At 42.0% G+C, this 16651-nt stretch overlaps 1 protein-coding gene across 1 annotated transcript in view; it reads right to left on the reverse strand.

Moving 5' to 3' along the window:
• HECTD4 (HECT domain E3 ubiquitin protein ligase 4) overlaps nucleotides 1-16651 on the reverse strand; it is a 2691195-nt gene that overhangs the window by 1483419 nt on the left and 1191125 nt on the right. The window contains exon 43 of the mRNA XM_086943079.1: nucleotides 692-861. Coding sequence (XP_086799205.1) covers nucleotides 692-861 — 170 coding nt within the window. The remainder of the gene's footprint in view (nucleotides 1-691; nucleotides 862-16651) is intronic.

Below are 16651 nucleotides of genomic sequence, written 5' to 3' on the forward strand. Positions count from 1 at the left end.
ATAAATGTTACTTTGAGCATTTCTGAAACGGATGCTAGAAATAAAAGAAGTAGAAAGGAGCAAGTCCGACAACAGAAATATGTAGAGGTACATTATTAGAGGCAGGAAAAATGACCTATAAGACAGTAATACTACTTACAGAATGTATGGTTGGTTTTAGAGTAGGCCAAACAACCAACAAAAAATGAAGTTATGTAAATAATAATAACTTAAACTAGACCTTCATTATGACATAAAACAAATCATAATGTCCCCCCTCACTTATTTTTTTTTTATTCTATCGCATGAAACTCAAGGTAAAGGATGGCTGACACAACCTCTCTTCCCTACCTCAGCAGTTCTCATCTTTACTATCAATGATGAGAAAGCACCTGAGCATGGGAACAGAAGCTTCTCACCCTATAAGCGGGAGCCCAATTAGCCACCAGCTGCTAGGATGATTACCTTTATTCAGGACCGTCTTATTACTGAAAAAATATTGTACAAAAAAGTATGAGGGGGAGCATCCGAGGAGATTTCATTTAACACACTGCCGTCGATATGGGTGATGCTTTATTTTAATTTAAAAATCTACATAATGTATTTATTCAATTGTATTTGATCTTAAAAACATCTATAACACCATATAATATGCCGGCCGTCTAAGACATCAAATTATAAAAAGATGGGTAACAAGTACAGCTGCTCTTACCTTGTTCGTATTTCCGCAAGTAGACGAACCACCGCCATTACTGGGGTAGCGCCATCTCCTGTGGCAGGAAGCGAGGTATGAATTGACAGGCTTCCTTCCTGAGGAAGCAACATGGACTGTACTGCCTGCACTACCTTCTCCGTAATTGACAGCTTATGAAGAGGCAATGCCTAGTGATGTTTGTATGGGGTAGAATAAAAAGTAAAATTGATGAGGTTAGGTTCTAAAATAGGAGTATTTTTTTCATCTGGCATTATTTTTCACTTAATATTTTAAATAATGATATAAGACTGACAAGAAAAGATGTCAAAATCGTATGCTAAGCAACGTTATTAATGAGAACATAGAGCATTTGTTAATGTTATTACTGAATCATAATATATAAACAACTTTTAGATATCAACATGTCTTAACTTTTTTTTTAATCATTGTGTAAGATATTAGCTAAAGTGGTCTGTCCTCTACTTTCTGAGCTATATTCAATCCCCAAAATGAATAGTTACTTACCTGTGATCAGAGTTCTCCTGTTGAGAAATCATTTTTAATTCGATAAGCTCTGCATTGCCCCAGCCCATGCACAGCATCCCAGAGCATCTTTTATAAACTATTTACTGAACACATTTGATTGAAAAGCCATTTTTTAGTATATACGTATAATATTCTTCCCTAAAAAAAAGCTATATTTGCTAATTTGAACTTATCTTCTTAAAAAAAAAGAAACCAATTAAACTGAAGACAAACAACTGTCACTATATTCAATATAGTGACAAGGAAAACACTTTCAAAAACATTTATAAAAGAAACATTAAAGAAAGTATTAATAATGCAGCCTAATAGGATGAAGCATGAGAGGCTGGTAAAACTGATGCTGCTCCTTTAAGGAACAGCATACCACTATTTCCCCATCATGTCCTGTCAGCATCAGTTCAGCCTCTTCTCAGTTTATGGAGATTAAGGATCATGGTGGAACTGAGGTTAACTTCTTTGCCATTTCTGCAGGGACGATTACTTACAACTATATTTTAGATTCCTCTGAAGGAGAACTATGTATATTCATACTTCTCCTCTGGGCAGTGCTCAATTGATGAAAGAATAATTTCGGGACAAAAGGTTTTTCATCGATGCAATGAGCAAAACTAATGTCTGTTGCCAAGTACCATCGGTGCATGGTCTTGATTCCACCTCATGCCTCTTTAATCCACCACTGGACACTCCCTGATACTTTTAAATCACCCTTGCGGGTTTCCTGCTTTCCCCATTTGTCATGTCGTTTGCGTTCTTCTCTTCCTTCTTTTCAAAGTCTGATGAAGAAAAATAAGTGCTGGTCAACAAAAATGAGTGCCAGCGGGCCTGCAAGCAACAGTTTAAATTAACCACTGCTTCCCAGGGGTCTTTATTATTAGTTATAAGCATGAAATAGAACAGCTAGCCTACTTGTAACAAGTGTGAAGAAAGAAAAACACTACACTAACCAAGCAGATTTCGTGTATTATTTCACGTGTAGGTAATGATTGTTATTGTTCTCACTTCATTTTACACAAGCTAAACATTCTTATTTTGACAACTATTATTTGATCCACATAAGAAAAGAATTAAGTCTTGCTCATATTCTCGGTTTGTTTTTTGCAGTCTCCGAGATTTCTTTAAGATAATTTTCTGCTTGCATTTCGCTAGTGAAACTCTGAGTAGATCCTCTGAATATTATTTTCAGTCTTGCCGGGCTTTGTAAGTACACTTTAGCACCAATCTGCTCAAAGGGATTAAATAGCTGCCTCAGCCTCCATCTCCTTTCCACGGTTGCGTGGGCAAATTCTTGTCTTACAAAATATGTACTACCATTGTATTCTTTCTTGCTTGTGGGGCGAGCTAAATCATATATGGTGTCCCGAAGTAAAAAATTTCCAAAAAATACCAACATTGCCCTTGGATATTTAGATTGATTCTGTGTTTTTTTAGGTCTTTCTCTAGGTCCCAGGTTTGCAGTTGGGGCATAGATGATTTGAGGAGTTTAATTATGTATCCCCTTGGGTCATGATCTTCAACACCTTCTGGGAGCCCCAGGAAACGCAGATTGTTCCGCCGTGCTCTATTTTCCTGTTCCTCCGCCTTTATCATTAGGTCCTGAATAGCACATTCTTGCCTTTTTTCTTGTTTTTGCAGATAAGTGACATCCTTGTCTAAATGGTCAGTTCGTGTCTCAACTGATACCATCCTTTCAGAGATTGCCAGGCATGTGCTGCCCACCTTATTTACCGCCCCTTGGAGCTTTTGAATAGCTAAATGATGCTTTTGAGTATCCTTTTGACATCTTTATGCAACTTCCTTATTGAGGTCAATATTTCTTTCAAAGATGGTTCGTTTGCCTCTCCTGCCTCGTCATATTCAGAAATGTTCCCAATTAATTCCTCCCCACTTTCCTGAGTCTTCGTTGTTTCTATTCATTTTTTAGATTTCACGTTTTTCCGAGGATCAGTCAATTCTGTGTTGCTTCCTTGATCGGTGGTTTCATCATAGGTTGATTTATTTAATCTTGTATTCCTTGTTCTTCTTTTCTCAAATTCTTTCCTTGGTGTGCTTCCTTGTCCACGATCACTCTCCTTCCTTGTTTCAGAACGTCCAGATATTTCCGGGGATGATAGTTCTTGGTCTCTTCTTTTGTTGACTTCACTCGTCTCACTAGCAGTCGAGATCCCTGTCTCATACATGTCTACATCAGACTCTTCAGAGTCTGTATCAGTTCCTAGCGACAGTGGTTTATCAGGTGGGGGATTCAGGATTACTTGTCCATCGACCACAAGATTGTTTTTTGCATTTCCCCTGTCCAGTACTGTTGACTCCTGTATTATTACCGCCTGCCTTAGCCCTTTATTTGCCCCAGTTTTGGGCACTGGGCTAAAAATATTTAATACTCTAGGCTGTGATGCCATTGACTCCCCCGTCATCTTTGCATTTGCTTTTAATTCTTTGATGGTTTGTAGGCGTTTTGCTTTTTTCATCATTAATTCCATCTCTTCAGTATCTTCATAGTCTTTCTCCTGCTCTTTATGTTTCTCTTTAATTTTCTCTCTCTTTTTATCTGATTCCATGCCACTGCCTTTGCCTTTAGCCGCTTGCCTGTCGCCTTTTTTCTCCTTTTTTAGTTTTTCTTTGCTACCCTTGTCGTCCTCCTTCCCCTTCTCCTTTTCAATCTCGTTCTCTTTAGCTCTCTCCTTCCCTCCATCCTGTTCCTGTTCTTTATTTTTTATGTCTTTGGCTTTTATGTCTTTGGCTTTGGTCCCTCTTGTTTCCCGTCTTTGCGGCATTGGTTTCAAGGTATGACCCCTGTCCGCTTCTTGTACCGTCTTGTTAGACGTATTAGGCTCATCAGACTTAGGCTCTTCATGCTGTTGTACTTCCCATATATTCGGTCGGGGCATAGAAATATCACTGACCACGTTCTGATCCTGTAAATCACTTATCACCTCCTGAGTACTTTCTTGAAGATCCTCCATCCTTTTTATATCCGTTTCATTCATCTTGTCTATCACTTCTTGCCCAAGACTTTGCTCGTTGTTCTTTTTTTCGTACCTTTGTTTATTTGGCTTTATCTGGTTAAGGTATGGAGTAGTTAATCCCTGCCCTGTTTTTACCGAATTTGGTGTGTTTGAGATGCCACAAATGCTCAGGTTAATGTGTCGTTTAATTCCGTTTCCTTGGACTTTGGGTTGACAGAGAGGACAGAGAGAGCTAAATCTGCTATTAACACCCTCACAGTTACATTTATAGTTACATTGACGGTTATATTGCTTCTGCATATATTGTGTATATTGCCTATCACCACTTCGTGGAGTTTTAAGAAGTTCCTGGGTCGTTATCACTGTTACTGCCACCTTTATGACCGTCTTATCATATAATAAGTCAATTTTTCTCTTTCTCCGAGGTAGCACTTTCCGTTTCGAGCGATGCTCTTCTCGCATTCTTAAGTGGAGCGCAATATTACGAGTGTGCGCCTTTAAGACTAGAGCCCCCTCCTTTTTTTTTTTCTGTCCTCCCAGCTTGTACAAATAGCCACTGTCAGCCACCGACCAAGTGATTGGTAACTGAAACCCGGGGCAAAGGTCAGATCCTTCCAGACGGCTGAGCAGACCAGTAACGGCGCTGAGCAGAGAAACAAATGTCAGAGGCAAATTTCTTTCTATTTGCTGCGTTTTATAGCAGTTTATAGCGTTATAGCGTTTTAGTGTCCTGGCCCTAGCCTTAGCCTTAGTCTTTTTGAATTATCCAATGCAAGTTTTTTTTTGTTTTTTTTTCCCGCTTATAACCTGGTGCTCCTTACTCGTTGTTTCATTAACAATAAGATCGACCACTCTCTTACTCACACACCCCTAACACCCCTACTCCAGCTCCTCACCTTCCAACTCAGCTTGAGCTGATCAACCAAAGCGGCACCGATTAGTACTTACGAGCGTGGAGTGAGATTGCATGGAGAAGTGAATGGGCAAGGTAGCTACCGTGGTCAGTAAGTCAGTAAGTCCGTATCTTTTCCTTCTCACAAGCTGCTGATGGACTGCAGACCCCGTCTGTCCAACTCGAGACGACGCCCAGAACCTCGGAAAAAATGAAAAGCTTTTTTTTGTGCCAGTGCCGGAGAGTCTCAGAAGAGGGCTCAAATATGGCTCAAAAAGCTTATGATGGTTAATGTCAATCGATCAATGTCACTCGAAGCATCAGATAAGGTCCGAAAGGTGGGGTGTGCTTTTTTCCGACTTTCTGACTTTACAGCTCCCACCCGGGCTCTGAAAAAATTGACAAGTCTTTCTTTCTTCTCCTCCTTTCATCGACCATCATAAGTCCCTGTTTTTCTTTCCAGTTTTATCTAGCTCAATCATCCTCATGTTCTCGCTCGAGGAAGAACGAGTTTTTCCACTGCATTTTCCCTTGATTTCCCTCTGCTCTCACGCATAGCTTATCAGGGGGAGAAGGAAAGAGCTCAGTCAGCGACTGCTCCCGTTGACGCCATCTTGCACCTGGCCCACTTAAGGCCAATCATTACCTACACGTGAAATAATACATGAAAACTTTTGCTAGAGGAGTAAAAGAAAAGAATCTTTGATCTCAAAGACTTTTCTATGTATGTAAATAATACACTCACGCAGGGGTGGGGAGGGGCACTGAGGCGCTCTGACCATGGGCGCCCACACCTGGATCCGGTTTGGGGAGGGGGGGGGGGGTGGCAAGGGTCAAGGAAGAAGGGGGGAGGGAGGGAGGGTCGAGGGGTGGGATTGGTTGGTGGAAGGGTGGAAAAACGAGAAAAAAGGAAAGTGGTACAATTTTGGACAAAGATTCGTTGAGAAGGACAATAACATGATTAGGGATCTGAGTGATGAGATATATAAACAATTAAATGGCAAGCATTAGAATATGCACTATTAATGCGGGAGGACTGATTGACTGGAGGAAGAGGCAGAGACTGGCATTCTTAGTAAGGCATGAAAGGATTGATATTATCTGTATACAAGAAACCCATCTCCCATGGTCAAAACGTAACCTACTTTCACTGGGTGGCTTTGAGTTATTAGCTTGCTCTACACAGACGTCTACAATCCGAGGTGTAGCTATATTAATTCGAGGTTCCCTAGGTAAAGCAAGGAAAGTGAAGGCGGATAGCAATGGGAGATGGGTAATTGCTGACTTAGACCTCGGTTTCTCGTTATGTGTAGTGTACGGCTCCAATCAAGATGAGCCTGAAATATTCGACTTTTTAGAAACTGAACTTGTGGGTTGGGCTACACCGTTGATAATAGCGGGGGATTGTAATATTTCGGCTGATTGGGTCGAATCTGAACCATATGCAGGTCGGAAACCCAAGGTCTTTCAATCTATTCGATCTCTTCTGAGCTCTCATGGGATGATCGATGTATGGGGGGCCAAAAACCCCTTGGATTTTGGATACACATGCTTTTCTAATCCTGCCCAAAAATACACGAAATTAGATTACTTCCTGATCTCGTCCTCTGAGTTATCGAAAGTTGACATACTTAAACTTCCTAAAGTGGTGTCTGACCATAACCCATTAATTCTTTCATATAGTATAGGTCAGAGGGAAAGAAAAAGCAATTCCTGGTCCTTTGAGAAAAAGCTCCTTAGTGATAAAAGATTTATAGATCATCTGAAAAATTGGGTCCCACAATTCCTTGCAGCAAATAGGTACAGTGCGTCTAGAAACACAGTCTGGGAAACTTTTAAGGCAGCATTGAGGAGTGAAACTATTAGCTGTTCAGCAAGATTAAGAAAGGAAGATAGAAATAAGATTGAGGGTTTAATGAAAGAGTTAGTAAAAGTAGAAGAGCAACATATGACTGATATAATCAAAGGGGTTAATACCACTGCAAGTCAGGAAGCTTTACTGACAATCAAAGCCGCACTCCAGAAAGAAGTAACTATGAAAGTCACAGGAGAATACCAATCAAATAGGGTTAAAAGATATGAGACCGGTGAGCAGGCAGGGAGAGCACTTGCCCTCAGGTTAAGGCAGGAAAAAACAAGAAACACTATTGTATGTATAGAAGAGGATGAGATCAGGTATACAGAAAGTAAGGACATTTTAAGAGTATTCGAGAAATTTTATCAGCAGCTGTAGGAGCAGGAAGAACCTACTAAGAAACCAGGGGAAGGAATACGAGATCGGGGCCCACTTTTAGAAGACTCAGTTAAAAAAAATTGGAAGAAGAAATTTCATTATTAGGAGTAACAGTTGCGTTGCGGGAATTGGCCTCAGGTAAAGCTTCAGGTCCCGATGGGATACCTTTAGAAGTCTATAAAACAATAGAAACCGAAATCACTCCGCTTCTGGTAGATTTGTTTAATGGGGTTATGTGTACAGGATCAAAACCCTCCTCTTGGAAAGTAACAAATATAGCAATCTTCCATAAAAAGGGGAAACCAGCGGAAAAGGCGGGGTCCTACCGACCGATTTCCCTAATACATTCCGATACTAAGCTTTATTCTAAAATTTTGGCAAAGAGGTTGGGCAGGGTCATTGGCGGTCTAGTATCCCCATGGCAGCATGGGTTTGTCCCCAGTCGGGGCACTACGGATTATACCTGTAGGGCAATATCTTTGTTTGATGCCCAGGCTGCCGTGAGGGGGGATGTCGCTATGATCCTACTCGACGCAGAGAAGGCGTTTGATCGTGTGGACTGGAGCTTTCTCTGGGCTATTTTAGAGGCGAGGGGATTTGGTCCCAATATTATAGGGGCCCTTAAAGCCATGTATGTAGAACCAACAGCTACGGTAACAGCAATGGGCGAGAAATCAGGGGTTATACATATAAAAAGAGGGACTCGGCAAGGCTGTCCCTGTTCCCCTATTCTATTTGCGCTGTATATTGACCCCCTTATATAGTGTATTATTGACTGCCCAGAGATAGCTCCAGTGATATGCAATGGTTATTCAAGTAAAATACTGGCCTACGCTGACGATCTTGCAGTGTTAACAAATAATCCACAACAAACTCTTCCTATTCTAATTCAGATGGCTAAACTGTTTGGGGAAGAGTCAGGCTATCTTCTAAATGAAACAAAAACGCAGGTAATTTGTTCTAAAAATATAGCTAAAACGGACTATAGATTAATCGACTCTGCCATATATTTAGGGGTAAAAATCAATGCCAATGTTGAGAAAATTGTAAGTGAAAATTATCTGCGACTTATTAAGGATATTGAGCAGGAATTAAAAAGAATAGATGTGCTACACCTCTCATTAATAGGAAGGGTAAATGCAGTTAAAATGTCTATGTTCCCTAGAGTTCTCTACTTATTTCGGGCCATCCCTTTAGCAATAGAGGACAGGATCATGAAACAACTTGAATCTATGTTTATCAGATTTGTATGGCAATTTGGCAGGGTAAGGCGATCTACAAACTTAATGGCACTGCCCAGAGAAAGGGGTGGGATGGGATTGCAGAAATTAAAGTTATATCATTGGGCCTGCTTGCTAACCCAAATGACTACTCTATTTCAATTTACATCTGTACCTGATATAACACCTGGGTTTGTAGATCAACAATGTCCGCCCCAGATATATAGGATGCTATTGGGTGAAAAGACTATAAATATATTTCAGTGTGAATTGGAACGAAGCGTTTATAAAAAAACAAGATTGAAGACACTGATTGGCGCATGGAAGGTTTGGAAAGCAATTATGAAAATGTTTAATATCCCGAAAATCAATTCCTATCTGCAACTGTATAACTCATCTCTCTTTCCTCAACTAAAAAATGATAATAATTTGCTGATGTGGAAAAGGCTGGGGCTTAGATCCTTGGGAGATTTAATGGAAGCAGGTGAAATTCTGGGGTTCGAAATGCTGCAGGAAAGATTTGGTATTCCAGACAGTCAATGGCTGGTTTATAGTCAAGTTACCAGGGCAATTAAGGCAGTCAGGCCACAGATTTCACATAGAGCAGATTTTCCACTGATTGAGTTATTAAATAGAGGTTGTAGGAAGATTAAGATTTTATATAATTGCTTATTGGACCAAATCCCGGATGATATTGAGAAGGTTGAGTCTAACTGGGCGACAAAATTAGGAGATTCTGAGGTCGATCTGGATCTTGCTCTCGCATTGAATAAAAAAATATTCTGGGCATCAAACCTTCGCGCACAACACTACAAGACTATTTTTAATCTTTACCATACACCCGCGAAGATATTTGCCTGGGGTCTAAGTGAAAATGATAATTGTCCCAGATGTAATGAAAGCCAGGCTGACATTATACATATGTTTTCTTCCTGCAAACAGTTGGAAAATGTTAAAAAAGAAATAATGAAATTTATGGTGGGGCTGCTAGGTCAGTCCATCGACCTATTCCCTACCTTAATTTTACTGGGTACAGACTCTAAATTGGGTTTAGGCAAGGCTGAAAGAGATCTAATGTTTTTATCTGTTGCTGTACTTAGAATTTTAATTTCTGCGGCGTGGAAAGATACGAACCCCCCATCCTTGCAGATGTGGCTCTCGAGATTTCTAGGAATTCATAACATAGAATCCTGCCTCTATGAATATAAAGGCATGAGGCAGCGTAAGGAGGGTATACGCCTATGGGCTCCTGTAACTAATTGGAGAACAGATAGAAATGGATAAAAATGTTGTTCCTCTCCAATTAATTTAAACTGATTTCTAACCCTATTTATCTATTTATTTTTCTCGTTCCCGCTAACAAGATATAATTAAAAATGTATGTAAATATATCAAATATTTATCAAATTCTTATCATGTATGTAATAATTGTTGAAATTTGTCCATTTATGTACCATTTTTATCAATAAATAAAAAAATTTAAAAAATTTAAAAAAACAAGCAGATTTCACAGAAATGTTTGGCCCATCTGCTCTGGAGTAAGTATCAAGACAGTAATGCCTTGTAAAGTATGCAGAGACCCCCCACCAATCCCAGAGAAAGACACTTTTCTTTTTTTTACATACATCAGCAATGGATATAATCCTTAATAATGCTGCAGTAGCACCCCTACCTCGTTTGGAATGGGTTTGAGAAAAACCAGCAAAGTTTTCCTGGTACTGCTGTGGCAAGGAAAAATACAAAAAGCAATCCTCCTTCAAATGGAGGGTTTCAAAGAGGCCTATTCTGTAAGTAATGGATAGTCGACAAAAATTGTTAGTCAGCCTAATGCCATTGGTTTTATCGAGAACAAATGGAAAAGGTTGGAAGGGAAACTAGCATGAGGCCTCATCACAACCTAATATTTGTGAAAGACCTTTATGACTATTGGCCTGAACTTCAATAATCATAGGAGCTGAAATTATGGTCACTAGAAAAGCAGCCTTCCAAGAGTTATGTTGTATTCTAGATCTATGAGTATGCTCAAATGGTGGAAACATTCATTTAAAGAGGAACACATTAAACTCCCCAAGGAGGAGAAGGTCTCCTTAAGGATGGGGCAACTTCCTTATTTCCCTCTAACAAGTAATTTACAAGTGGGATTTTGAAGGGAAAAAAGAGGTTTGGGAAGAACTTTTTCTATCAGTGGTAATTGCTGCTAGATGTACTTTTATTGAAAACTTCAAAGAAAACTGAAGCCCAGATTTAGCCAAATCAAGCAGATCTGGAAGCATCATTTCCTCTTGACATCTAATTGAATCAATGTTTTTTCTGGGTATTCCAAATACTGAATCTATTCTCTTTGAAAGAGTGGTTCTTAGAGATGAATATATTGCTTGTTTCCAAATGTTTAAGAAGTCTTGAGGAATATTTTAAATGCCAGTCAGTGACAAAAAACTCTAGTCGGCCAATTGCAGCCATAAGAGTACAGATGATAAAAAACATTTCATAAACAAATAAAGCAGCATTTCAGATGATAAAAAACATTTCATGAATAAAAAGAGCAGCATTTCAAGGTTCAAGACTCATCTAGGATAATACAGTTATTTTCGAGGTAGAAACTATATAGGATATATACTAATGATTAGATGCATAAAACATATAAAAAGGGTGATTGTAAAAGTTTAAAAAAGTAAAAAATGTGTTCAGATACTAACATACAAATTTGATACGGGTGGGGTAGTTATGTTCAGCCATATTTGTTTCCAAGTTGAAAGGCAGACAACATTTCCCATGCCATACAAATATTCCCATTCCCCAGCCTTTGCAATCACTCAAAAGCCTCCTTCTGGGTGTTTGTATTAAAGAGCAGAAAATAGTGCACAGAAATTTCTTCCTAGCATGAGCATACAAAGTGCAATGAGCTTTGACTGGCAGTGTTATTGCACAGACATCTATGTAATGGTTCTCCCCAGACTATATTCCTAGGAAAAGCAACTATCAGGTGCAATAGACTAAATCAAATTTTTGTTAAATAAAACCTGAGGTTCCCATTCTGAAACCAGGAGAGATGAGGCTCACACTCATGTGTCAGACTCATTGGATTCTAAGTGCAGCTTACAAGCAGATTATCAAAGGCTGGCTGATGAGCTCTGCCTTGCCTATACCGAAATGCCCTTTTTACCCTGAATATAGCCCTGGAATCAATGCTTGCCGGGTTTTTGGCTTACTCCTGAAAGTCCAACTCTAGGAATTATTTTTTTATAAATCTAATCCAGGGTATATTGAGAGCATTGTCCAGAGAAAGACAATCCTCCAGTACTTCCTTAGAGAGTTGCGCATCAGTTCATGAGAGTAGTGGTGCCAGCTTTATCCTGTCAACTACAGGTGTTAAACCCAACTCTAATATTGCAAGAGTTCAGAAGCCAAACTTTCACGTTAAATCATGGAAGGTTAGGATGTAGGATCTGGCACCTGAATTTGAACAGAAGATTTAGTCTGTACGGCAGCTTCTTGTGTAGTTGTTCTACTAGTTGTAGTACATCGGTATGCCACCATTGCTTTTGCCACTCCAGAGCAAAGCGATCATCCTCACTCGGTCTCTCATTAGTTTGATGATTACTGATAGAAGCAGTTAGATCAGAGGAATGCATACACAAACGTATTTAACTAAATGATTCCTTTTTCGCAGAAGAAGCTGTGTAGCACTGCATTAACACCTATTTGCGATTCTCATGAATTGCTCCACTGAGAGAACCCCCTTCAGCATTGTAGTCACCAGTTAGAAAAACAGCTGTGATAAACAGATCCCTTGCAAGCAATCATTTGCAAAATGACAATTCTTCCAGAGACATCGGTCTAGATCAAGTGCATCCCTGCTTTTTGATGTAGTGCATCATTGTATTGTCCATTTAAACAAGCAGGGATGATGTTCTGAAGCTCAGTGGGAAAGACTCCTGCAGGTTGATGTGATAGGTCTTCTCCTTCTCCAACTACTTTACCTGAGCTTGAAGTCAATCTGGTTGGGCTCTCCACTCAAAGCATTCAACACAATGGTTAGGGACTGAGGATCCAGATGAAATGGCACCCTCTTTAGGAAACTGGTTGGTCGATAGAGCCAAGAAAGAGCATTGATTTCAGCCTGAAAGATAGTGAACTTGTCTTCCCAACTACTTTAAATCTGGAACCACTGGCCTTCCAGACACAGAAGTAACAATCTCTTCTATAATCAGGCATTAAATACCAGAACGATACAAATGCCATTGAACCCAGAAGTGATGAGATTTGACAGACTATTGGATGTCTCATATTTAGAAACAACTGACACTTCAGACAGATAGAAAATAGTCTCTTCTCCGATCCGATTGTGTGTCTAGGAGTGAAGGTGTGAACCCATGTAATGGACAGACTGAACTATGCTACTGTTGACTTGAAGTGATTTACTGCGAGACCCAAGTGCTAAAGGACAAAGACTGGTATGTTGAAGTGACAATGGGCATCCAAAGTTAGCAATGATTTTATAATTAACTCTTTCACGTAAAATAAATACATGAAAATGTTCATTTTCCAGATGTGTGCAGAGACTACTGCCAATCCATTTGAAAAGGTTGGTTGAGCTGACTTGTGACAGAAAGGGATGACTGTCTTGATAGTGGACATTACCCATCAGAAATCATATAAATCAGCAATATCACTGTATGATGGGGATGTTAAAGCAGGTATCCTTAAGATGTCTGGCACAGATTGCTTTCTTTTGAACGAACTGGAATAGATTTGATGGAGTCCCACATGTGAAACTTCTCTTTTTTTATACATTTGTTCACTGATCGCAGGTTTAGAATGGGATAATATTCATCCTGTTCTTGGCTTCTTTCAAATCAGAACATAAAGGCAAATTTAATTTCCTTTTTTGGAATGAGGGATCACACTCACTTCCTTTTTATGAGAAGGATGCTGACCTCCAGATAGATTGACACTCAATAAAACTGTTTTCTTTGGAGGGACGTGAACAAAACCTCAGAGAATAGCCATTTTGCGCAATATTCAACATACATCTGTCTTTCATTACTTTTTTCCATTCTTCCGGATCATTGCTGTTTCAAATAAGTTTATTGAATTTTTGGGAGAAAAGCAGAGATCCTCACAAACAGCATAAAGCACTGAATAAGCCTTATGTCATTTTGAAAGTACTACGAAAGCAAGAGAGTTGGACTAGGAGTAGGAGTAATAAATCACAAGTTACTACTTGTGCAAAAATATATCTGTAAGAGACATTAGTTAGTGTTAGATTCCTTACCTTAGAATATCCCTAGGCGTCAGACTGGATCCGGAAAGTTTTGCTTAGCAGTACCCTTGCACGTCAGTAGGTGGCGTCCTGGGGGCCGCTTCCGTCGCTGTTGGCGTAAGCGCCGAGCTGACGTCACAGAGACTACTTAGGCGCCACCCATGGCGCCGACGTCAGTTCTGTACACGACTTTCCGCGCCAGGAACGCAGAGCCATGCAAGATACTGATCAGTGTTGCATAAGACTAGGGCCCTAAAAGGGGATGACCTTAACCCTAATAATCAGTTCGCAGAACGGGGAGGATGGGTGGGGTGGTAAGGAATCTATCACTAACTAATGTCTCTTACAGATATATCGTTAAACAAGTAGTAACTTGTGCATCTGAAAGAGACACGTTAGAGATAGATTCCTTACCTTAGAATAGATACCCCGCAGTACCAGACCCGGTGAAGGGTCTGCGAATAAAATTACACCAGGAAGTCACGGAGAACAGGACGGCCAAAGAAGCAGTCTCTCCGGACTTGACTGTCAAGGCAGTAATGCTTTGTAAACGTGTGCAGCGAGGCCCACGTAGCTGCCTGACAAATGTCCTGCAAGGAGACGCCACGTCCCAAGGCAGTAGTGATTGCAGTTGCCCTGGTCGAATGGGCACGCAGCCCCACAGGAGGCTCCTTCTTGGCCAAGGAGTAACATGCTTTGATGCACAGAACAACTCACCACGAGATGGTCCGTTTGTGCACAGCCCGACCTTTTTTGGTGCTCACGAAGCCAACAAAGAGCTGATCATCCACCCGGAACTGTTGTGTACGTTGCAGATAGAAGGCGAGCGCACGTTTTGGGTCCAGACGGTGGATCCTCTCCTCCTTCCTGGAAGGAGTTGGGCAAAGTGATGGTCTGCCCGATGTGGAAGGGCATAACAACGTTTGGCAAGAAAGAAGGACAGGTTCTTAGAACCACCTTGTCCGGAGGAACTGAAAGGAAAGGAGGTTTGAAAGAAAGAGCCTGGAGCTCACTCACTCTTCTGGCAGAGGTGATAGCCACCAGGAAAGCCGTCTTTAAGGTGAGAAGACGTAAGGGGCAGTTATGAAGGGGCTCAAAGGGAGCGCACATCAAATAAGTCAAGACAAGATTCAAGTCCCACTGAGGTATTATGAAAGGCACAGGAGGAAACGTGTGTAATGTCTTTGAGGAAACGGATAAAGATAACCTTTAATAGTGCCCAGAGCAGAGCCCTGCTGGGCCAAAGACAGAAAAAACAGAAGAACCTCAGAAAGAGGGGCGGAAAGAGGACCCACAGCCTTTGCTGTGCACCATGCCACAAATCTGTTCCACCTGCAGGCGTATACCGTTTTAGTGGAGGAACGCCTGGCTGCCAGAATGACAACACAGACTTCCGGAGAAAGGTCGAAAGCCGCCAACTGCCGCCGTTGAATCTCCACGCATGGAGGTGGAGACTGGACAGGTTCAGGTGGAGGATGGTCCCCTGCTGCTGCGACAGAAGATCTTCCCAAAGAGGTAGACGGATTGGAGGATCGATGCTCATACTGAGTAGCTCAGGATACCATACTCTTCGAGCCAAGACCAGAGCCACAAGATTGACTAGGGCCGGTCGCGCCTGATCTTCTTCAGCACTCTGGGCAGAAGTGGTATAGGCGGAAAGGCGTACAACAGACCGCAACCCCACTCGCGTCGAAAAGCATCTCAGAGCGAGTGCCGCCTTGGATATACCAATGCGCAGAACTGATGACATTGCGCATTCTCTTCGGTGGCGACTAGATCTAACCAAGGTTCTCCCCACTGCAGAAAGGGCCCTTTTCCACGTCCGAGTTCAGATGCCATTTGTGATCCATCAAGCGCCGGCAGCTGAGTTCGTCCACCCTGGCGTTCAGAGAACCTGCCAGGTGTTGATCTTCCTAAGTAATGCCTTGATGTTGTAGCCATGTCCAGAGGCGCAGAGCCTCCTGACATAGGGTCCAGGACCCCACTCCGCCCTGTTTGTTGCAATACCACATGGAAGTGGTGTTGTCCGTGAACACCTGCACTACACTTCCCCGGACAGAGGGAAGGAATGCCTTCAGTGCAAGTAGGATCGCCCGCAGCTCCAAAAAGTTGATATGTTGATATGGAGCCGGGACTCCACCGGAGACCAGAGGCCTCTGATCTCCGCCTCTCCCAAGTGCCTGTCCCCCCCCACCCCCCCGCATCCCAGGAGGGACCACGGTGTGCTCCGGCTGGGGAAGGGAGAGGGATCTGCCATTGATCCAATCGTGATTCGTGAGTCACCACTGCAATTGCCGTGCAGTGCCCTCCGAGATCTGGACATGATCGGACAGGTTGCCCTGATGCTGTGCCCACTGGAACTTCAGGTCCCACTGCAGAGCCCGCATATGCCATCTGGCATGTGTCACCAGCAGGATGCAGTAGGCCATCAGGGCCAGAAGCCAGAGGGTCATCCTGACCGAAACCCAGGATAGAGGCTGAAAGATCGGAATCATAGCCTGAATATCCTGGACTAGCTGCTCGGGAGGATCAACCCGAAACAGCGTCTAATCCAGAACCGCTCCGATAAAGGGGAGCTTCTGAGAGGAACTCAGGTGCGACTTTGGCACGTTGATGGAGAACACCATCAAATGCAGGAGGTCGGCCGTAGTCTGGGGGTGGTTGACAACTGCTTGGGGCGAGCCCGCCTTCAACAGCCAGTTGTCGAGGTAGGGGAAGACTGACACCCCTGACCTGAGCAGATGAGCCGCGACCACCGCCATCACCTTCCTGAACACCCGAGGGGTACTGGTAAGGCCGAAGGGGAGCAGGGCAAACTGAAAATGCTCCTGACCTACCTTGAACCGCAGGTAGCTCGG

The sequence above is a fragment of the Lissotriton vulgaris genome, chromosome 11 (genome assembly GCF_964263255.1).
Source record: "Lissotriton vulgaris chromosome 11, aLisVul1.2, whole genome shotgun sequence".
In the NCBI taxonomy this organism is placed as follows: Eukaryota; Metazoa; Chordata; class Amphibia; order Caudata; family Salamandridae; genus Lissotriton; species Lissotriton vulgaris.